This window comes from Meleagris gallopavo, chromosome 12 (genome assembly GCF_905368555.1).
Source record: "Meleagris gallopavo chromosome 12, MGAL_WU_HG_1.1, whole genome shotgun sequence".
In the NCBI taxonomy this organism is placed as follows: Eukaryota; Metazoa; Chordata; class Aves; order Galliformes; family Phasianidae; genus Meleagris; species Meleagris gallopavo.
This window is the reverse complement of record NC_139415.1, coordinates 11,707,133-11,729,821: the sequence shown is the minus strand read 5'-3', so window position 1 is coordinate 11,729,821 and position 22,689 is coordinate 11,707,133. Positions and strand designations below refer to the sequence as shown.

The window sequence follows — 22,689 nt, the reverse complement described above, 5'->3', positions numbered from 1 at the left end:
GTCCTTTTCTTAATTGGTCTCGCAGATTCTTAACAAGAGTAATATGTTGTAGTCGTGCAGTAATTACTATCCTTCTTTCCAGATCACTTGTTCTTGTGTGCTCTAGAGATATTGGAGACAAGGTGTGGAGCTCTGAAATGTCTGTTTTTACAAGGTTAGGTTCGGCAAAGCCTATTGTCTTCCACAGAGAAGGTAAATATTTTTTATTTTCTTGGATAAAAGAAAGGTGAATCACCAGGCTTGGGAAGTTCTTACTTACAGTTTTACCTTGAATTGCTGTAAGAAATCCATCAGTATCATTGGTCCAGAAAATCCAAGTCATTTTGGATTTTTATACTCTTAGAGCATTCATTTAGAAATGTTTTCACTGTATTTGCAAAAAAAAATGAGAAAGAAAGTAGGCAAATCATTGCAGATGACACTGACCAGATCCTGATTGATGCTCTATTCCATTCCAAAGTCTGTTCTCTTCATAGTAAGACATTTGTAGGCACCTCCTCACTGCAGCCTTTAAGCAGCACTCGTTTCTGGCAGAACAGCTTTCAGCCTGAATTCTGTTTTTGATGGATTTGATGGAACTGCTTGTGGAAGCTCAGTGTGCACATAGCTGCCAGCCACATATTGCCTTCATCGTGCTGGGTTTCCTATTGGAAAACAGGGGGCTGTTGAAGTCCAGGTTTGGACAAATGACTCAAGTGATGAGGAAATTAGGAAAATAACTAGCTAGCTTGAGTCAGATTCCACCTGCAACCTCTTAAGCAGAAATCAGATGCAGAATTGGTTGTATTTTCAGCTCCTTTTTTTTGCTGTTGTTGTTGCTTTTGCTTTATTGAAATTTACTTTCAAAGCTTATTGCTGTGACTATTCCAGGAAGAGAAAAACATAATCTTTACAGCAGAGACAGTACTTCGCTTTGGTGCCTGTTTGATTCCTGAGAAGCTGTTTTATCTTTCATCCTTTCAAAAGCAAAAAATTTGAGGTTTTCTTTTTTTTTTTCTTTTTTTTTTTTGAGATTTCTTTGTCCTGGAACTTCATTGCTTCATTCTTTCATCAAAGCCCTGAATACTTTTGAAAGGAATTTTTTGATTAAAAAGGACTCTTTTTTGTTTACTTTGTCAAACTTAGCTCCCTGGAACACCTGCACTGCTCGCTTGGATGCAGCAATTCCAGGTCATTTTTGGGAGCTCAGGTCCTCTGCTCCTCGAGCACACCGAGGAGTACACAGGGCCACCACAAGTCCCCATCATGGGCCACCACACCTTTTGGTGGCCGTTTCCTTTCTCTGCTGCTTCAGTTGGGAAGTCAGGGTCATTGTGCTGGTGGCTGGCAGTGGGATTAAGCTGTTGTTGGCTGATGCCGCGTTGCCCCTGTTTTACTCTTCTTAAGGGCAAGGGTGATCACCTGCACGCCTGCCCTGAGTTCCAGTCTGGGTAATTATGTTCAGATTCATGAGCTTTCTCCTGCTGATTCAGGTATGTGCACTATTTGACTTCACAGCTCCAAAAGCGACTGCATGCAGGGCTGTGTTCAGCCGCCGCCGTGGTCCGCTCCGGGGGGCTGTGGTTCAGGGCAGGCTGGAGTATTTCTCCCAAATACGTATTGCTGCTGCTAGGGATAATGCACAAAGCAATCCTCTTGACCTCGGTGGGATCAGGATTTTAGGGTCTTGTTGCCTGGTTCTACAAAACCTTATTTAAATTAGAAGTGTTTACGGGAATAGTCTTGATCCAACCATCTGCAAATAGCCTTGGGAGTCTTTGCAATGAAAAGCATAATATAAACACAAGACATTATTATTAAAATCAAAGAACACATAATGCCTTTGTACTTTGGGACAGCAGAGGACAAGAGCAGAGCTGACATGGGGAACAGTTTATGCATAACAGGAAGAAAGTGATGTAAACTAATAAAAGAAGGATTCAAAATGCCTAACCATTTTCATGTAGTCAAATATGAAAAAGTACCAATGGTTAAAAAATAAAGAGTAGAAGATCCCTCTAACTCACATCTGGGATCCCATCTTAGCTTATTGAAATACCAGCAGATCTGTGACGCAGTGAGGTTACAGCTTTGGAAGCCCTATTCCCTCTTTCATCATTCTTTTTGCCTTTTCAGTGTTCCGTTATTTTAATCCAAGGGGAAAAAAAAAAAAAAAGACTAAGAAGTTCCAATGATGTTCATGCTGTACTGCTAATAAGTGAACGGATCCACCCAGGGGGTTACACTTGTTGTGTCTGTTTTACAGGGAGTTTTGCTATGCTTGGCTATAAAGGACAAGCCAAGCCCTCCTGGATTAAAGTCCTTAATCATGCTCGTTATCAGAAAACTGCTTCTCTACAGCATTATGTTCCCTTGAAGATGAAAGAGTATCAATGTTCAGATAATGCCTTTTCTCAGAACCACTCAGAGCACAACTCTGCAGGGGCTGCAGCACCCTGCGATTAACATCGTTGGTGTAACCACAGCCAGGCAAGTCCAGCAGCTGTCACCCAACTGCTCTTGTTTTTATGGGATTGTATCAAACCGATGTTGTTTACTTGTATATTTTATAATTAATAAATATATTCTCATCTTACCCGCTATGGTAGAGTTTTATTTTTCAAACAGTGCCCCACAGGGCGGATAGGAAAAGCCTGTGGACTGCACTTCCCAAGGAGGAGAAGTGTTTGAGCCATGTCTATGATTTGGTGTCAAACAGTAAGTTCAAAAGGCAAAAACCTGTTCTTCAGTGTCATAGGCAATGAAAATGAAACTTGGCGTGGAAACTGTAGCAGCATCTAGCAGTGAAACAGATCTTCTATGGCATTTTAGGTGAGCTCACAGACATCTGCTTGCATCAATGGGTAAGCGTGTGATAATCTTACAATAATATCTTCTAATCAATCTGAATATATATGGCAACAACAAGGAATTATAAATGTTTGTCTGTAGCTAATGACTGGTGAAATGGTATTTGTCCAGTTGATGCAAACATTTAATTAAACATGTGCTGTGCAGGGTACAATCTTGCATTCCTCCTTCAATGACTGTATTGACTTTCTGCTCCCATGGAGGGTTGAACTACTGCTGGTATTAGTAGCTAAGATTCTTTGCTTTTTGAAATGAAAGACAAAGAAAGAGCTAAGTATGCAAACAGAGACAAACCGATGACTCACAATTTAAGTACAAAAGTAGGTTGAAATGATGGGATTCTCATTTTGCTTTGAAAGCAGTGTTACCTGGTGACAGCAAGGAAGGGGAGGGCAAGTTCAGACTACCACGTCTTTGCCACAGAATTCTTTACAGGAGCTGGACAAGTTTCCAAAAGTTGGAAACGTTCAAAACTGTAAAAAAAAAAAAAAAAAAAAAAAGTTGAAATTCTGACACAGATAAATAAGTTATGATGTTCCTTTCTTATTGTTTACTTGTTTGCTGTTAAGCCTACAACTAAAATCTTGGATTTCCTTCCTTTTTATGTTCAGAAATCACAAGCCAATCAATGACGCTGTTGGTTTTAAAAAGTGATAATTCTCTGTTTTCTTATACAGTAGAGTAAAAGAAAAGGCACAGGTAGGGCTTGTTGGCTGGCTGCAGTTGTGTTGGATTACTTTGTTGATTGATCACTATGGTTTTGAGTGAGAAGATCCTAATGGGAAAAAGGGTAGCTCGGAGAAAAAGGCCAAGGATTGGTTTATTTGCATGGAGAAAACTTTTTGCGTCATCCTCTTTATTTGCATCCCTTGCAAACAAGGCAAAAAAAATTAATGGGTGTCGAGGTCTTGACTAGCAGAGAGAAATCTAAAACAGTAGCTTTACTTTTACTGCTCAAATATGCAGGTGAGTGTGTATTTGCTGATGTTCCTTCATGTCTATAATGGATGGATCCATGGCCATAGATATATGTGCTGCATCACAGACCTTTTCTCAACAGAGAGACGTTTTTTTTCCAGCTCTTCTACAAAAATATACTGACCTTTCCCTCACTATTTAGTGCAATGGGAGAGTGGTAACCTTGCATTCCAAGGCTAGCCCTTCTGTCACTTTGGGGCTTATGGGAGCGTGGGGACTGTGCTTCGCAGCTGAGGTGCCATCACACACCTCCCCACAGGCCCAGGGCTTGAAGGAAGCAGACATCTGAAAGACCTGTGGGCAGAAGAGGAGACTGTGGCTCCATCTCTATGCCAGGAAGGAGAAGCAGGAGTTGGGTTCAGCCAGAGGAGAGGTTCTGGCTTGCTAGAAAGCGTGAAGAAGTCATTGATGCTGGTCAGGAAAGTAGCAGGTCAGGAGCAAACCCCGTGGGGAGCAATGGGATCTCAGGCTCCTGGTGGAGACAAGTGGTATGAGAGCCCAAGCAGCCAGCACTGACCCTCCCTGGAGTTCTCTGAAGTCCTTTTGAACTATTAGTACCTAATTGTTATGATTTCTGAGGCCATGCAGGGGAAGAAAAGCAAGAGGTTTTTGGCTGTGAGCTTAAGCCCAACATTGGAACAACTACTTACAGAGTGAGGCTTTACTTTCTTGGAGATTTATTTGATAATCCCTGACAGGTCCAGAGCCTGGATCCCAATAAAACTTTGCAGAGCTCTAACTCCAGCCTGAGACTAAACAACTGGCAAAGGACAAGCCTGGTGAAGGAGAGGAATGTGCCTAAACTCCTGAGAAATCTCTCTTCCTCCTCCCACTTCAGAACGAGAGCAAATGGCAAATGTCCTGGAGGGGAAGGCGTGGAGCCATGGTGAGCCAGATGCAAACAGCAAAGTACCACAAAAGCAATAAGAAAAATATTTACATCCTGATGGAGCTATTTGAATAGTTAAAAGAGGCTGCTTGAAGAGGATTCAGGATGCTGTGATCCTCATAAGCTACTGCACACGCTTTCCTTACCCTTTGAGAGGATCAAAAGGCTCAAAAGCCAGGAACGGTCCACAGAAGATGTTCCTCCATGGACCCCTGGGACATTCAGGATGAAATTTTCAAGGTCTGCTGCTAGCTTGGCGTGTACCAGAAGCCTGTGTGTGTGAAGCTGTAGGGTAAGTTTTGCGTGGCTATTTTGTTTGTGGAGAGCTGTCCTATTCCTTCCCAGCACGTCCAGAGCAGAAAAGACTCCATCTACATGCTGGAGTGCATGTGGACTATGAGTGCCCTGTAGCTAATGCAGGCACGTTCGGTACATCTAATGCATTCAGGACATACGCCTGTCCTGTTATTTCCAGAGCATTTTTGCAATGGGTACACTTTAGCTCCTTCTGAAAGCATTGTTTTGGCTGTACACCAAGAACTTTACCCAGTAAAGTTAGTGCATCCTGAGCCTCTGAAGCTGGGGCTCGGCTTCCCACCACCTGGATGGTCTGAAAACTTCATGATGTGGATGAGTGTTCAGTGAAATGCTGAGCAATTTAAGAGGATGCAAGACTGGAAGTCAGTGATGCTCTGAAGGGTGGAGCACTGTGAATTGCAAATGATTTTGTTTTAGCTAAGCCAAAAATTTCTTCCTTTCCTTTTCAAGGTCTGTGTGCCTGTGCAAAAGAGATTAATACTATTTTTTTTTTTTAATAATTAAAAAAACACATAGGTTTAAAATATATACATATATATATCCACTTATTTCTGCCTCAAAATAGTTTGCCAATTTGCAAACCTCTGAGTTGTCTTTAATTTACTCATTGTAAAAACTCCCTTTAATGCCAGCTCCTCTTTCAGAAGCATCATGAACATCAGGAATTTGAAGTGACACTTACGTATGGAAAATTTGAGCAGAATGACATGGGATAAATTGATAAGAAACTGATTCATTGGGGAAAAAAAAGAGCATTATGCTTTTGACTCAAGTATTGATTTCATTAAAAAGTAAGGTTTGTTGCTGCATTTCATCCTCCTGTACTTGCCAGCAAAAACAAGCAGTTAATGGCTGCATGGCAAGCACAAGATCGAGATGAAGGGCAGGAGTAGCTTTGCAGCTGTGCTGCCCTGGGAATGCATTTTCATTAGTTATCCCTAGAAATGAGTTTGTTCACTTGTGAGGCTGTCTGAAGGCTTTAGCTGTGCTTGTGGCTCATGTGTGAAGGCTCCCCTTGTACAGGAATGTCACTGTAGCAAGAGCTGGCATGTCCTCAGATTTGAAAGGCAAATACACTCATAAAATCTGTCTTCCCAGCTGGGGTTAAAATGCAAAATTTCTTGATCAGGGTGAGAGGACAGCTGCTGAGGTGCAGTGTCAGCACGGAGGGAGCAGAGGCGCTAATTAAACAGCTCCTCCTTCTGAAGAATCAGCTGCCAAACTGAAGTTGGCATCTTTGCATTTAGATGAGGAAATATGCAGCAGCTCTTCAGACCTAGCCAATGAACGAGGAAAAGCTTAGCATCAGCTCACGTTTCCTTTATTCTGGTTACAGCAGGCTGAGGGCCCAGGTCTGGCTGCCCAGATCAGGAAGGAGAGAGTCTGCTGCCCACTGGGCTACTAGGCGACTTTGACAGCCAGGCTCATGTGAGCTTTCCTTGTGCTTCTCTGGGTATGGCTCCACATCCTTGCTTGGTATGTGGCCTCTCTAGCAGTAGTCAGGGTGCATGCAGATTTCTTGCTCCTGTTTGATATCTTCTTTGAGGGACATCAGGGATCTGCTGTGTATCTCCCATCCTTGCTGTGTTTGTAATGGTTAATGTTCCTGTTGTGCCCTGGTGGACATACCAGGTAGGAGCCTCCTCTTCAGCAGATGTTGAAGACACATCCTCAAGCTGATTTTAAAAAGTATCGTAAAATACTCCGTATCAGCAGTTACTTGCTTAAAATTCTGTTCAGAGGCTTGGCTGGTTGTTCCCTGGCCATGCAAGGTGCTGAGGCCACCCTGGAGGGCTCAGCTCTGCCATCTAGGCATTGGAGTGTCCAGAGGACCTTACCACAAAGCCTGGAACAACCCAAATTCCTTGGTTCATTTGTACTTTTTTACCCCCAGGGCTGTCTGCTCTGTGTTGCCTCCAGCATTAAAACTGCATGGAGCAATGTGGATGGGGATTCCTGTCTACGCAGTGCGCTTTCTAGTACAGTATCGCTGCTGACACCTGCAGTAGCAGCCAGCTGGGGACTAACGGTTTCCTGCATCTACTTTTAGCATTGTCTGCTGCTATTGTTCACTATTTGGAAAGATCCAGCAGCTGGGAATCATTTCAGAACGTCTGCCTTGCCAGATTCAGGGATATGAGTCCCACTGGCCATTGCCAGGCAGCTTTTAATGGCCAGATGAAAGAGCTTTTCTCACCCAAGAGAGGTGTCACAGATGGTGTCTGAGAAACACTAGAGACGATAGACTGAGCAGGACGCTCACATGGCCTTTAGGCTTTCAGAGTGCCCAAATCCGCGGGGAGATTTGTTGGCAGAGTGGGTTACATCAGAGCTGAACTCAGCGACGTGGCGCCCGTTCAAGTGCGATGTAGTGCAGCCGCTGTGTTCCCATGCGGCTCTGAGCAGCGAGCTATGGAACCGGCTGGCTGGCAGCAGAGAGCTGCTCCTGAACCTTCTCCAGCAGGTGACATTAATGGAAAGAGTCACTACCCCTTCCTCCTCTCATAGTAAAATCAAACATGTCGCTGTTTGTGTCTGGGGAAGATGCTTAGCTGAGGGCTTTTGACGGAAAATTCCTGAGATGATTGTCCTCCAAACCACACTTTACTGACACCACGTTAGTCAGAGCTGAATCAGAGGCGTCAGCGCTCGCTGCAGAAGCTGTTCTCCTTGGCCCTCTCAGCTCCCAGCCTTTCCAACCTGAGTGCCAGTTAATACTAACACTGCAATGAACTTGGGCTCACAGAAAGCTGAATCAAACACCCTGCTGCAGCCACAAAATAAGCAGGGTGTTCTTTGAGCTGTAGCAGATCAGACAGTAGAAAAATATTGGAGCCTTGTGTACAACGGGTGCCTCCAAACATGACAAGAATTTTCAGTGTGTGATTGCTTGTTTGGCTCTCCCTTGATGAGGATGGATGTAATCAGGGAAGCAGCCCCCTGGGAGCAGGTGGGGATATAAAAGCAACAGCCATCTTGCACAACCTGGTGGTAAGTACTGTGCCATTCTTAGCTTTCTAAAAAGTGAAGTCTGTCAGATTTGTTATTTTCCTACAAGTTTGCCACAGGTTCCTGTTGTGCACTGCGAAGTCTATCGCCGCCTTCTAGCAGAGACACTCCTAAGGGCATGCAGTTTTTAATGGGCCAGGGCCAAGCCATTTCTTTACTTCCTACAAAGCAACAGGCAAGCAGATGCATGCCATCACTGTCAAAAATACAGTCTCTTTTTAATTTCTGCGAATATCATCTGATTTTTATGACCCGGAGCTTACCAGCGGGTATCTGGCTTTGTGCAGCTGCGCCTGCACCATAAGGACCGCTGTTTGTCTGCAATATCCATCCTGTGATCTGACCCGTCGTTCAGCTTTCCTCTGTCGTTAAAGCAGAATTTAGTGATTGTATTTGCAGATTACGCTGTGTAGTAATCGCTAATAAACCTTGACATTTTCATGGTGACTGCTGTACTCTGGGCATACCACTAACAGTGCTCCTCTAACAGAGCCCTGGCTTATCGTATGTTGATGGTAAGTGCTGTTAAAATGTCAGACACGTGCAGCCTGGTTCTGGCACAAATTCCATGGCCATGTTATTGCTCTCTGATAATGTATATCATTTAAAGTTATAGCGTTACTAAGTGCATTCCTCTTTTCTACTGCTCCCTAACAGCATTTCGGCACCTGACAGTCTGTGCCATGTCTATGCTGTGACCAAGCACATGGCTGTCAATTACACTATACCAAAATAAGCAAACATTTTCCTGCTGGAATGTTTCCTGACAAATTTGGTTCAAATGCTGTTTTTAATACAGTCACTGGATTACATGTGTTTTGAATGTACCATTGTACTTAAAGCTGCATCACCTCTAGGAAGAGAAGACTACAGACATATGTTCTGCATATCTACACTGTAAAATTTGTTCCAGACTAAACTCTGGTTTCTTGCATATCTTATTCACATGTTTTTGTTTGTTTTATATTAACAAGTGATCTGAAAAATAACACGTGGTTTTTTTGTTGTTGTTTTTGTCCTGAAGAAACTGGAGCACCCTGGAGTTTCTTTCGATTGCTTTTTTGGCGTCTAAGCTTTGCGATGCATGCATTTATCGTATTTCATCACTGTGATGTGACATGGCAGCTACAAATAGATTTTAACATTCTACCACTGTTGGCCTACATGGTAAAACCTAACAGTTCCACAGACAGTGCATGAGTTTTAAATACTGCTTTTAAGTAGAGCACTGGACATCTATAGCAATGGGTCTTCATATCTCAGCATGACCACACGTGTCAGTACGTTGCCATGAGTTGCAGAATCGATTGCTCAGGCCTGTTGGAGAGAATCATGTTAATTTTAACTTAGATTTTCCTGTCACTACTTGTTTGTTTTTGCCTGGGTTTGCCTACAGAAGAAATAAAACAATATTAGGTAGACTGGTTTCAAAAGCAATCTTGGGTTTTGCAACAAAATTATAGGCTGGCAGATTAAACAGACAATGTTTTGTTGGATCTGAAATCTGAAAAACTGCCTGCTTCAGTCTGAAAGTTTCACTATGATTTTAGCTCTGGAATGTGCTAAAATCACTTGCAAAAATTGTGTCAGTAGTAAGGGGGAAAGAAGGTCCCATCAAGATGCTCCTCCTCGCAGATTTGTCACTCTGCAAACGCCTTCTCATTGTGTTTCATCACTTTTTTGCACTTGTGAATACTCAGCTCTAGAGAGTCTTGAAGCTTTATGTGTTTATATTGCATTCCTAAGGTGTTTTTTCATTACTTTCAGTGGTTGCTTTCTGAGTGTCTATTTGGATCCCCAAGTGGGTTTATCCTAAACCAAAAGGTGAGAAGCTGCCCCTGGCTTCTTGCTCTGCTTGGATCGGTCACTAAGCAGCACGAAGGTGTTAGTCACTGAGCTGAATGGGAGTGGAAGTGGGATGTCATAGAGCTGGATATTGCTTTGTGCAGGGAATGATTTTTGCGTGAGTTAGAAAAAAATAAAGACACATTTTCTTGATATTCTGTCTTTGCAGGTATCCAAGGTATCTACCCAGAGAAATTGTGAAGAATGGCTCTACCTACCCCCAAGTATCTGGCTGAAAGCCTCGTTTCTTTTCTGTTAGTAGTGTCTTCTGTAAGCACAGGTAAGTTCTCCTGTCAGAGGGAAAAAGGGCATGATTTGTAACACTGTTTTTAAATAACGACATCATTGGTGTATTTTGAGCAACTTTTCACTCTTTAAACCAATTTCTTATAAGAAAAGCCAAGGACAAAGTGTGAAACCTCAGGAGAAAAGCATTTTTCTGAGTTGCCAATATTCCAGAATTAAAGCAGCTGGAGTGGCAAAGAGTGAAATTTCTCAGCAGGTGAAAGTACCCACAGGAAGCCCTCCGACTCTGCCAAGCATTCTTAAATCAAAATCTAGCAAACCATCACAAAGAAATAACAAAGAAAAAACCTCAAGTCCTCATAGCTGTGGCTGCGGGTGGCAAGGATTTTGCTGCAGTGTCCAAGTACAGACGTGGTCAGAGAAAAGCTGAGGTATCCATGCCCTCGGTTTCTGTTCCCTACAAGCAGCCCATTGCCTAAGCAGTTGCAGGAGAAAGGGAAGCTGGAAATACCTCCTGGAATCTAGTTGATAAATTATAACTCTACGTATGAACAACTACTTTTGGTTTTATTTGTTGTCTCATCATTAGCAAATGAATTGAATTTATTGTCAGCGTATATGACAGTTATCTCTGAGCATCTGTTTACAAGTCCCATTTTCTGCCTAACATATTTATTGTTTTCAACTATAATTCTGTGTGTCTTCTGGAAGGAACCCAGAACAACCCTTTTAAGTGAGAAAAAGTGTGGCTGACATGTGAAATACACTTCCAGTTTCTGGCTGGCACAAGCAATGTCAAAATCAGGTCCTGGATGCTGATCAGTATTTGACTCAGAGAACCAAGACATATGTTGCTTGCTCACCTTTAATATTGGTATTTAATTGGTCTCTGGAGACATCAAGGCAGTGATTGGTCCAATTTTGTTGTTTTCTTAAGATACAAAGCTAGTAGAGGAATTTGAGAGGAAACTGAATGCAGGTGGATAATTTTGTTTCTATTGCTGTGGAATTACAGATATATGCTGAGTTTCACAATGGTAACACACAACAGCCTCCATCAATGGCATCAGCACCAGCACGTTTCCTTGCATGGATCCACATTTCAGTCCTTGCCATTGACTGAAAGGAATACTTTCCATGGAGTAAAAACAAACAAAAAATTTTACTGAGTGACAGAGCCAAAATTCTGCTGAAGGCAGGGGATGCATCCCACATCTGTCATCACTGATTTGTGGTTCCTGTACTTTTCATATGGTGGTTTAGTTATAAAGGATACAAACTGGAGAGCTGGTCAGAACTCCCAAGCCTTTCTGATCGCAAAAAGCTCATTGTTCAAACTTCCACTGACCTCAGTTTCCCAGGATTAGAAAGGTTTACAGCCTCAGAAAATATGCATGATACATGGGACTTCTGCACTCGTGAGTTTTATTGATTAGAATAAGATGTGAAACTCAAATGTTGGGTGAGATTATATCAGGGAAATATTTTATCTTAAGTAAATATTTTTAACATGAGACTCTGGGACTTGATATGAGCACAGTTTATCTATGACGTCACTGCAGTCTATAACCAAACCTGTGCACATAGATGAGGGAACTCAAAGTCCTTATCACTTCTGTCTGAAGAAGTCCATGAAGCTGGAGTCTCTCTTGTGGAATTCCTATTGCTCTTTCTGCATGTACTGGTAATTCTCAGGTGTGTGGTGCTTTGTTGAGAGTTTGAGCACTTTTACTTCCTATCTCCACTAAAAACAGTTCACAAACATATCTCAATATTTTTTTTTACAAAGATTTTCAGGCCTCAGGTGGCACTTTTAGGAGCGATTCTTGTTTTAACTTTTCATCAACCTCTTCCCTGGGCCTGTGAAAGACTTTTGTCCAGATGTGTGTGAACAGACAGAGTCTCTGGAATTCCAAGAAGGTCAGAATTCCAGCCTTTTCTCTGGCAGTTTTCTGGAAGCAGCATAGCATATTTTTGCACACTTCCAGAAAACAATAAAACAGACACAACCATGCAGCTTAAACTGTAAGGTAAGGACACATGTACTCTGCTGCACTGGGCTATCGCTGTGTTCCAGGGAAGCAGCAAAAGGGGGGTGCTGAGAATGGAGCTTAAAGATGCCCAGATGTAGAGTTTTCTATCTTGCACTTAACACAACAAGGTAACTGCTCCTCACTTTTATCCAGCAGAAGCAGCTGTGGCATGTCCTGACAAGGATCCTGAGCTAGAAGTCTGGAACCCAGGTCACAACCAAGAAAACCACATCGAAATCCGCAATGGCAGGAAGCTACTCCTCTCATCTTCAGCAACTGTCCACTCAATCCACATCAGGGATGGAGGTAAAACATACTGCCCCCAACTTGGCAATGCTGGGTGAGGAGTGTTTTCCCCTTTGGCTATTTAAATCACTCTGCCTCATGCTGGGAGAGGCTCCTACTGCTTGCTGGGAACCGGCTGGCTGCTGGACAAAGCCAGCTCTAATTTGGTACAAGGGTGGGTGGTAGCTGAGATGTTATCAGTTCTCTAGCCATCATAATTAATTATTTGTCATACTTTCTGGAGAATTTACAAAAGTACCTCAGTATACTCATTACTTCCATGTTTTGCTTCAAAAACATTTTTTGTTATATTATTGTACTGATAAAATAATGCAATGTTTGTGTTATCAGGGTCTCTGGACAGGGCAGATACATATGTGCCTCTTTGTCTCCAAGGACAGAGGCATAGTGTTGCTGCTGACTGCTAGTACAAATAGCTGTTACTCATGTTAACTCTGAATTTCTGTCTCAGTTTTGAGTGAGTTCTCTTCCATATAAATCTTATTTGCATTCTCCAACAGTTGAACTGAGTAAATAATAGGTAAAATCTTCAGAATTTGTACTGACGGCTGTTTTGGGGAGGAAAGGCAGAATTTTTCAAAAATTGAGATGAGACCCCAGCTCTGAGTGTAGCACAATGGTGTCACAACGTCTGGTGAGCTGCTGTGTGTTAAAGCAAATGTCATAACTTTTTCTACATAGGAAAACTGGTCATTAAAGACGATGTACAGGCTATCATTTTGCGTACGAGATATATACTCATTGAAAATGATGGAGAGTTACGGATTGGCAGTGAGATGTGCCCTTACCAAGGCAATGTGGTTATCATCTTATATGGGAGGTATGTATGCACAATGAATATCTTATAACTTTCCAGTACGTCTCTTCCATAACAGGGAACAAAATGTTCTTTAAAGTTGCATTTTATCAGATACATTTATCATCTGTGCTTTGTGGAAAGTTCAGTAGCTTATTAAACAATTTAAATCGCCTTTAATAATATGACTTTTGGTTTTGATTTCAAATCTTACTGGGGAATGAACGTTACTGTACTTGAACATGCCAAAAAAGCAGCAAGTATATTGCAGCCACTCAGGCTGATTAATGGATTTTCCTCAATAAGCTCAAAGCCTAAAGATTTAATTTATTCTGAGATTTCTCCTTCTTAAGCATCTTTTATTTCTGCATGAGAATGAGAAGTAGGTGATTAAAAAAAAAAAAAGATAAGATGTTTATGCCTTGCAGCTTGGTATAGGATCTCTCCGATTTTCAAGGATGCCAAACTCATATTTAACAACAAATTAGATCTACCAAGTTTTTGTTATGGTAACTTCCTATGGAATTCAAGAACATAAATGTGTTGTTCAGTCCTACGTAACATATAATTTGAGTTCCACATTGCTCCTGATCTTTTGTAGTTGCTAGTATCATTTCAAATCATTTACTTACTGTAGAGTGTAAGCAGCTACTGATTCTTGGGTTTGTTGAAGGAAATGCATTGCTAGTCATGGCACTTCTCCGCTTGGGCCATAACAAAAGAAGGGCAGAGGCTTCTTTACTGTGCAAATCCATAAGATAATCTTTTCCTCCCTTTGTGATGCAGAGCGGATGACGGCAGCGAGCCCAATCCCTACTTTGGGCGGAAGTATATTGGAGTGAGTGAGGGTGGCACTCTTGAGATCCATGGTAAGAAAAAGCTGTCCTGGACTTTCTTAAACAAGACTCTTCATCCTGGTGGCATGGAAGAAGGCGGATATTACTTTGAAAGGAGCTGGGGCCATCGGGGTGTCATTGTCCATGTGATTGACCCAAAGATGGGGGCCGTTGTCCATTCAGACCGGTGAGTGTCTTCACAGCTATTTAGATCTGAGAATCTTTGGAAACAGGTTTGGGACAGCTTCTCAGCAAGTTCAGAAACATGTTTTGTCATCTAGTTCAAATGAATGCTACTGCACGTATATACAATTCTTTCTAGATCACTCATCTCCAAAACCAAAAAGCAAACAGAGTGTTATTGTCTAGCTATTGTGTCAAATGGACCTTAATCAATTTGATTTAATAGAAACCTGTGAGGTATCCTCCCAGAGAAGTGATTTTGCAATGGGATAATGTCATTATTATAAACAATACAAAAGGGATATTTCTTTATAGCACTTTTTATTTAATTCTGTAATACTTTGTAGAGCTGTGATCTCACTGAAGTAAATTTTTTTGTGTCTTTTGTATCACTTCAGGTTTGATACCTACCGAGCAAAAGAGGAAAGCAAACGTCTTGCCCAGTATTTGGACAGAGTTGCGAACGGCATGATCCTGTCAGTAGCAGTGAACGATGAGGGGTCTAGAAACTTAGACGACTCAGCCAGGAAAGCAATGACCAAACTGGGCAGCAAGCATTTCCTCCACCTTGGGTTTAGGTATGTGCCAGTCCTGCCAGTTCTCTCAGAACAGAGGTTTTATTATGCTCCTCAGATGTCCAAATAATCCAAATAATTCCACTCTCTCAAAGGCACAAAGTTCTTTCACATGAAAAAAAAGAAAAAAAAAAAAGGAAAACTTTTCAACAGGAGGTTTTAGCAGTTAATTAGATAGTTTAAGATGCACTCATTATCTATATTGGATATTTTTATTAGCAAGTGAGGAAAAGCATATTTATTCGTATTTAAAATGATGTTTTTCCAAGATACTATTCCTACAAGTTAATCATTCCTATTTATTCCCAAGCCAACCCTCAAAGATTTAAGAAGCGTATCTGCATACACACGTTGGATAGAATGGGTTGAACATTAAGGAGAGTAGGATAATAGCAATGTAACCCTGGCTAAATGCATATAGGTATCTATACAGTATATTTGTCATCTTGTCTAATACTTATTTAAGGATTTGGCAGCATAGAAATTTAGCATGCGTGAATTTATGTTGTGGACTGTAAATACTTCTGTGACAAATATGGTGTCTGTGTTGGCACGTGCATTGCTGAGAATTTTTGCTACTCACCCAACTGTAACATTTATATTTTTGGTGTTTATCTAAATTTATATAGGCGCTTTTTTCTCTTTTTGTTGTTATGTGTTAGAAGTGTGTGTTCCTCTCTGGACTGTGCTGTCACTGAGGGGATCACTGCAAAACATGAAAAAACGTATCTGCCTTGTATGGAGAAAAGATTCTGAAGAGCAGTCTATGGGAACACACAAGTGTCAGCTGGGCATGTGCAGATGGAGCAACATTTGGGGCAGTTAATAAAGAGGTTGTGTAAAATACTACAGGGACTTGTGTGCGCCAGGCAGTGCATTTCAGAGACACAAAGCTGCAGAAATAGTCTCCAAGCACAGGCTACCTCCATTAGTCCAACCCTCTCTCTCATACACTCAGAACTCACAATAAAGCCCAGTAGCCTGATGGTTTTTTTTTTAAAGACCAAAATTTTGGATACAGGAAAAGATTTTTGAACGTTATACTCTTTTTTTCCTAATTCTGCAACAGGAATAAATTGATGGTATTCCCATATGTTTATAAAAGTAAATTGCTCTTGATGTTTTTAGGCCACTATGGTGTTTTAATGCTAGTTTCTCACTTTGCTGTAAATGCTTATAAAGGAAATACCATAGAAATTCTTGTATCGAAGTGTGACTTTCAGCATTGCTGCTGTATGTAGTCAGAAAGCTAATCATTGTCACGCTGTTATCTCTAATACCACGATATTTCCCTATGTAAATAACAGAGACGTGGTGGGTAACACGAAGTAGCAGTAGTTGGTAAAACTATCTGTATTGTGGTGCAAAGTTTAAAAAATGCATTTTTAGGACTGTTCTTAGTGGTTATGTTCAAAAACTGTGAAAAATGGTCTGAATGGCAGCTGCTATGAGATTTACAGAGGAAATTAGATGGCAGGGTGGAAAACATGCAACTTTGTTGGATGTACCAAGGTTTTTTCCTTATGCAAATAGAACTTCTGCTCTACTTCAGCGTGACAACATTTAGACATTGGTTTCCCTTCCACACACCTGTAACTCTTATTAGGGATGTATATACTTGAACTTGAGGTGCTTTTCAGAAATTTTTGGAGAATCTTAAAAAAGAATCAGGTTGAGAAAATTGTACACACTTTAACCCATATGGCAAAAAGAAGGAAAGGCTTCCTAAGGAAGGAAAGAGGGTGGATTTTAATTTCTAGCATGCCCATGCATGTCTCACTGCTTGGATCCGAGGTTTGCTGGCCAGTCCAGCTCCTTGTTATCAGATCTTCTCATGACTGGATTGACCTTGGGCAACACTAAGACAAAAATGGTGTCAACCCCAGCTACTAATTTGAGATAGATAATTTCTATTTCGTATTTTCTGAGGTGCCATATGAGTCAGGCTATTGAGCCATAGGCTGGGCTGTTTTCTCATGGAGGTGGTGGAGGGAGTTACATGGACAAATTCCTATCACCAATTACACCATGTTCAACCAGATTATAAAGTTGTGCAAATCCCCATTGCTGTAGAAGAGAAACGAGCAATGCTGATTTATGCAAAAAAGTTCTGTGCTCCTGGCACTGTTTCAGTTGCTTATTTGCTGAGTCTAGAACATTAGGATGCAAGCATAATCTTTTCCGTGGTGTGTAGTGACTAGACAGGGGGTAATGGGCACAAACTGGCACATAGACAGATCCATATGAACATGAGGAAAAACTTCATTACTGTTTGGGTGACAGAGCACTGGAACAGGCTGCCCAAGAGAAGTGGTAGAGTCTCCTTCTCTGGAGATATTTAAGATCCACCTGGATACTTTCCTGCTCAACCTACTGCAGAGAACCGCAGGAGTTTGGCCTTGATGATCTCTAGAGGTCCCTTCCAACTCCTATGATTCGGATTCTATGATTCTATGATTCCTCTTCTATTACTGTTCCTTTGAAAAGTGAATTTGCTCTTTAAGCATGAGTTTTTTTTATTTCTTCAACTAATAAATTAAAAGAAGGCCTTTCAGCGCTTGATGACACAGTTGTTCTCTTTGGAACCCCACCCAAATAACACTGGTTTGGCTCTGGCCTTACTAGTCCCTTCATTTCATATAGCCCAAACAGATTACATGCGTCTATGTGTAAGGATTGAAAGACTTTATGATTGTTTACATGATAAACTTACTGAGACAAACAAGTATTGTAACACATGAAATGCGACCAAACCTTGAGTTGCAGAACTAGCTAGCTTCTTTTTCTTTTGATCATTATTTTGGATTATTATGGGACCTGCATCTTTTTTTGCCATTCGCTTTGAATTTGGTGACCAAAGGTTTTTGGTTTTTTTTTTATTTAAAAAAAAAAGACTTATCTTTCCTGCTGAGTGTCTTTCCTTTCTCCACCCCCTCCTCTCCCTGGATGGAGATCACAGCCCAACAGTGCCGTTGGCAGTTGGCACAGGCAAGTTTTCCGGCATCTGGCTGGCTGGCAGGCTCCCAGGTTGTTATGCTGGCCGTTTCCCTCGAGCCTGTCCTGTGCTGGGGCTGAGGACATTCCACTTGGAACGCCTTGCTGTGGGGATGTGGCAGGGCATGGGGGTGGGCCAGTGCTCTCCTGCAGCACAGGGCTGTGACCCTCAGCAAAGCCCAGCTCAAGCCAGCAGTGATCTGTGCACGCTGTAGTGGCTTTCTGTCAATGTCTGTGTTTTCTTCTGAAGTCCCACTTCATAACTTCTCTTGTACCAGCAGATGGTAAGCGTAAGGTGACCTGTAAGACTCAAGGGTGCGTCTTGATGCTATTGAAACCTGTGGGTATTTTTACTGACAGAGACATGATTTAATCTGTGGGTTGTTTGCTAAATCCAGGGTAAGGGTGAGCGTCTCTCTACCACTCTGAAAGCATATTTGTTATTCTGTTAGTCATTAAGAGCTGGTATGCCAGAATTTCTTCTATTTCAGAGATAAAATTCCCTCTTGACCCCCATTAATTGGGTTCATCTCCAGCACTGGGAGGTACTTTAGTCTCTGTCTCCTTTGCTTACTCAGCCATGTGTTCATTTTCCAGTACTGCTGATAGTTATTGAACCTACTCAACCAATAGCTATCAGGCACTAATGAACTTATTTCTGACACAGGATCAGATTTGAACGGACAATTCAGACTCATAAACCTTTGTCCCCATTCAGTGTTCAAAATGAGGAAACTGGACACCCAGACACTATCTAGGTATTTTTTATTGCCCTTTGCCAGCCACTCTATTAGAAATTCTCATATGTCATTCCAAAGACAATTGTGATGTACAACGTTTCAGCAGCTAAATTTATTTAAGCAGAACTGCTTTTTTTTTTTTTTTAATATATATTCTCTATTGCACACACACAAAAAAAGATTTTCAATCTCCCCAAGGAGCTGCTGGTGTCCTATGCGTCTGTCACACACAACCCCCGTTAAAGATTTTCAAAGAGAAACACACTGTATTGAGCAAGGATTTGTCTTTGAGCTTCTTTATCTTGTGGTATATTTACTGAAGAAATACAAAATCTTAAGATATTTTTAACTTTAATCAAATTGCCTTTCACATCAATCAGACTGTTCTGAATGTGGAGCCCTTGGGAAACTTAAAAACATTAAGCAATAAAAAATATGCACCAAGTGCATGACATAATTTGATCATTTCTCATTTTGATTTTCCAGGCATCCATGGAGTTTTATCACTGTTAAAGGAAATCCCTCCTCTTCTGTTGAAGACCACATTGAATATCAAGGTAATTCATGCACAAAATACCGTCTTGGAAGTTACTCGCAGTTAAACTTGGTCAATGATGTTCTCATTTGACATTGCTTTACATCAAGCTAAGAACAATTGATGGTTAGAGGGATTTAATTGAATGCTCTCTTTATATTTTACTGCTTTCAATTAATGCCGCTGAAGCATCAAAGTGTGGGGTATAATCTCGGTCATCTGAACCGTGAAATAAAAGGCAAGATCCTGTACCAGTGTAAATCCTTGTAACTCAGTTGAGCTCAGCCTCTGCCTCCCTCTTTGACAAAAAGCTATGGAACAAGTCCAGTTCACACCAACTGAAGATTTAATCAGTTTGTCCTGCATTGGTAGCCTCAAAATCTCTCCATAAAACCATTTTGTTGCAAGCTGAATCCTCCTTATTGTCCAGCGTCTGAAGTCTCAGTAACTTTTTAATGGAAGTTATACTAACCTAAATCTGGTTAATAAACCCGAATTATGCTTATATACACATGGAAAATTACCTTTTCAGTTTTGACATTTTTTTGAGTGCATTCGTTGATTTTGCCATTTTTAAAAAACAGGTCACAAAGGGTCAGCTGTGGCCAAAGTATTCAAACTATTCAAGGCTGAGAATGGAGAATTCTTTAACGTCTCTTCGACTAGTGAGTGGGTTCAAGGTAAGAGGTCTGTTTGGTATTTAACTCAGTGGTAGAGTTGATAAATAGGGTGAACCATCCTTTTTATTACAATGCTATTTGGGAAGAGTGGGCTTGCAAGTTGCTATTTATGTTGCTGCTAACCCAAGTAAAGAACATGCACAGATTCTTTCCTCAATTGTCTCCAGGACTCTCTGGATAACTGGCATTCATTTTCCTCTGTTGCTCTGGGTATGAAATTCCATCTCTTATGATCTAAGATATCACACACAGCCTCTTATTTCTTCTGACTGCATAGTCATCATGTCCATGTTTCAGACAACATACAGTAACTGAAACTTGATCTGAAAATCCAAAATGACAGCTAAAGAGGACCGGATCCAAAAGCCATAACTATTAATAATGCTCATACTGCGTACTCCAATTATGCAGCTTTTAATAACTCCGCTCTCCTTTGGCTGGTTGCACTTCACAGCATCATTACAAGCGGCTGACAGACTGGCAGGAAGAGGCAGGAATCAGATCATCAGAGAAGAAACTTGTGAATGATATCTGAGATCAAATTATGCTTCATGTGTTTTTGCTGCATTCATTAGGCATGACTTTCAAATGACTCTTCTTGTTTGCACTTGTCTCCAGATGTAGAATGGACAGAGTGGTTTGAGAAGCCCGAGAAAGCAAGATCTAAAGACATGGAGAAGCTTTCTGACTTCAAAGCTGCTCACCCTGATAAAATCTGTAGGCAGCCCATTGACATCCAGGTAGGCCAGCTTACCTCTTTGCTTTAGAGAGGCAGCGTGAGATGAGAGCCCCCAGAACATTGTGCTTGTCAGTGACTTTTGTTTCTAAATAAAAGACACAGATTATTTTCCAGCTGTAATATATAACCGACAGGTTCTGTCTAGTCTTGTCTTGTTTTGAGACAAAAGTTTGTAGAATTAAGCTCCTTTCAGTAAATTCTGGGTCTGGCATGAAAAGGAGTACAGATGGGGTCAGGGACAGCACAGATGCTATCGTGAAATATGTGGTTCCCTGCTGGAAAATTGTAGGAAAAAAATAAGACATGAAAATTTCAAAGTTTTTAAATGATTCTGGAGTGGACCCTACCTCAAAAATTAATCACAGAATGTAATGAGATGGTATTGCAACCAGCTGTAGTAGTTGGGAAAAATGCCAATGAGCTTGCAGCCATTTTTGGAGTCAACTGTTTTTGTTTTTTTTTTCCTCTGGAAAGAAATTTGAATTATATTTGGAGATAAACATTAAAATTATGCCATGTGGCTGAGATGAAAAAATATATCTTTTCTGATACTGCAGAAGCCTATTCAAGCAAAAATAAAACTATCAAAACAAAGCGCCTTTGTTTTGTTTTGGCAAATGTTAGCCATATGCTTTACCCGTCTACCTGTTAAAACAAGTACCAGAGAAGCTCTGCCTATCAAAAAACAATAAAATACTCCATACCTGTGGAAGTTGAATCTGAGGTTCTGCATCCACTGGTGGATTTTCCTTATCCACACAAATGCAGTTATTGAAGTAAATGGGAATGCTGATAGTATGACTGTAAGTTTCCAGACCTACATGTTCTAAAGAATCTCCTCTTGAAAAGAAAGGGAAAAAATACCCTATGCTTTTCTGCCAGACCTTAGCAAATTCACATTCATTTTTGCTTCCATATACATGAATTAGAAGTGACAACTTAGTTCAGAGCAAAGGTCAGATGTTCGTTATGATACAGCCCTTTTAGCTTGTGTATTGAAAGAGAAACAAGAAGTGTATTCTTCTGTGCCAGAATCAACCTTTTTTTCCTCTGTTCTGTTAAATTATAGATACTTCTTTTTTTCCTCATGAACATTAAAAGCAAAACAATTTTTTTTTTTTTTTTTAGCTTCTCCTGCAGATTTTAGGGCAATTCCTCAGGTAGCATAACCTGGTGTTTGTTATCGCATTCCTAAAGTTACACTGATTTATACCAGCTGGCCTGCTTCATCTATGCTGAACGTGAAAATTTGAAGATACAGTGATAATAACAGAAGCACAGTGCAGCCAGAGGCACATTCCTTCAGCTGATGGTGTTAATCCTATCTGCAGCAGCAGTGTGGCTGCATTAATAAGGAACGTCTGCATGAGTGAATTAATCAGGATCAGGCCCTTCATTGAAAGATGGTTTATCTCCTGCTGCCTTGTTAAAATGCATGTGTTATTTGGACTGTCCAATGCAATTAGTTGCATTTTTGTGAAAGGGTCAAGCTATAGAGCTGGTGACCTGAGGGGTGACACTTGCCCCAGCAGGAGCACAGGAGAGGCTACACATCCCACTGCTTCTTTGTATGATGCAGCTGTTTCCTCAAGGCAACCCTACAGGCTGGTACCTGTATGGGAGAAAAGGCCTCCTCTTCTTGTTCCTTTTGGAGCAAGGTTACTGGAATAGCTTTTATTTTTATTTTTATTTTTATTTTTATTTTTATTTTTATTTTTATTTTTTCCTTTGAGAGCAATTATCACTGACTCATTGAAAGAAGAAGTAAGACCCTGCTCTTGTTCTTCTGCAAAGTTCAGGTATAGCTGAGCCACCAGCAGTGACCTGAGCGCAGCAAAGAGGTTTGAGAGCATGAGTTCATTTGGGTACAAGCATCTGTGTTCAGTGTTGTCATCTGACCTCAAACAAATACCGAAAGAAAATCTAGGGCACCAAGACCAGATGTTAGTGAAGTTCAAAATACTCCTACCCAAGAAAGCACATGGTCTTAAAATAAAGGAGATACACTACAACTAGCAGTAAATCTACACAGTCAGCACATACAATAGCTGTTCTGAAGCACCAGCTGGAGTGCCAGCTGGATAGCATGCATACCAATCATCCCATTTCGTTATACAACTGTTGCGCATCACTCAAA

The 22,689-nt window shown here is 41.1% G+C and overlaps 2 protein-coding genes across 10 annotated transcripts in view; both read left to right on the top strand.

Moving 5' to 3' along the window:
• Nucleotides 1–2,575, top strand: part of LOC100544508 (cell surface hyaluronidase CEMIP2-like) — a 48,376-nt gene extending 45,801 nt beyond the window's left edge. For 4 of the 6 annotated variants that reach the window (XM_085234180.1, XM_085234182.1, XM_085234178.1 and 1 more), the window contains 2 exons: nt 83–192; nt 2,246–2,575. In XM_085234180.1, the coding sequence (XP_085090306.1) occupies nt 83–192; nt 2,246–2,445 (310 nt within the window). In that variant the 3' untranslated portion in view covers nt 2,446–2,575. Of the gene's footprint in view, nt 1–82; nt 193–1,386 lie in introns of all 6 variants that reach the window. The other 2 variants (XM_085234181.1, XM_085234184.1) reach the window with 1 other exon arrangement.
• CEMIP (cell migration inducing hyaluronidase 1) overlaps nt 1–22,689 on the top strand; it is a 105,591-nt gene that overhangs the window by 43,380 nt on the left and 39,522 nt on the right. The window contains exons 1-9 of one of the 4 annotated variants that reach the window (XM_085234186.1): nt 3,353–5,009; nt 10,059–10,169; nt 12,322–12,474; nt 13,156–13,294; nt 14,057–14,293; nt 14,688–14,867; nt 19,085–19,155; nt 19,718–19,813; nt 20,432–20,553. In XM_085234186.1, the coding sequence (XP_085090312.1) occupies nt 10,094–10,169; nt 12,322–12,474; nt 13,156–13,294; nt 14,057–14,293; nt 14,688–14,867; nt 19,085–19,155; nt 19,718–19,813; nt 20,432–20,553 (1,074 nt within the window). In that variant the 5' untranslated portion in view covers nt 3,353–5,009; nt 10,059–10,093. Of the gene's footprint in view, nt 1–3,352; nt 5,010–6,838; nt 8,027–10,058; nt 10,170–12,321; nt 12,475–13,155; nt 13,295–14,056; nt 14,294–14,687; nt 14,868–19,084; nt 19,156–19,717; nt 19,814–20,431; nt 20,554–22,689 lie in introns of those variants that run through there. The other 3 variants (XM_085234187.1, XM_085234188.1, XM_085234185.1) reach the window with 3 other exon arrangements.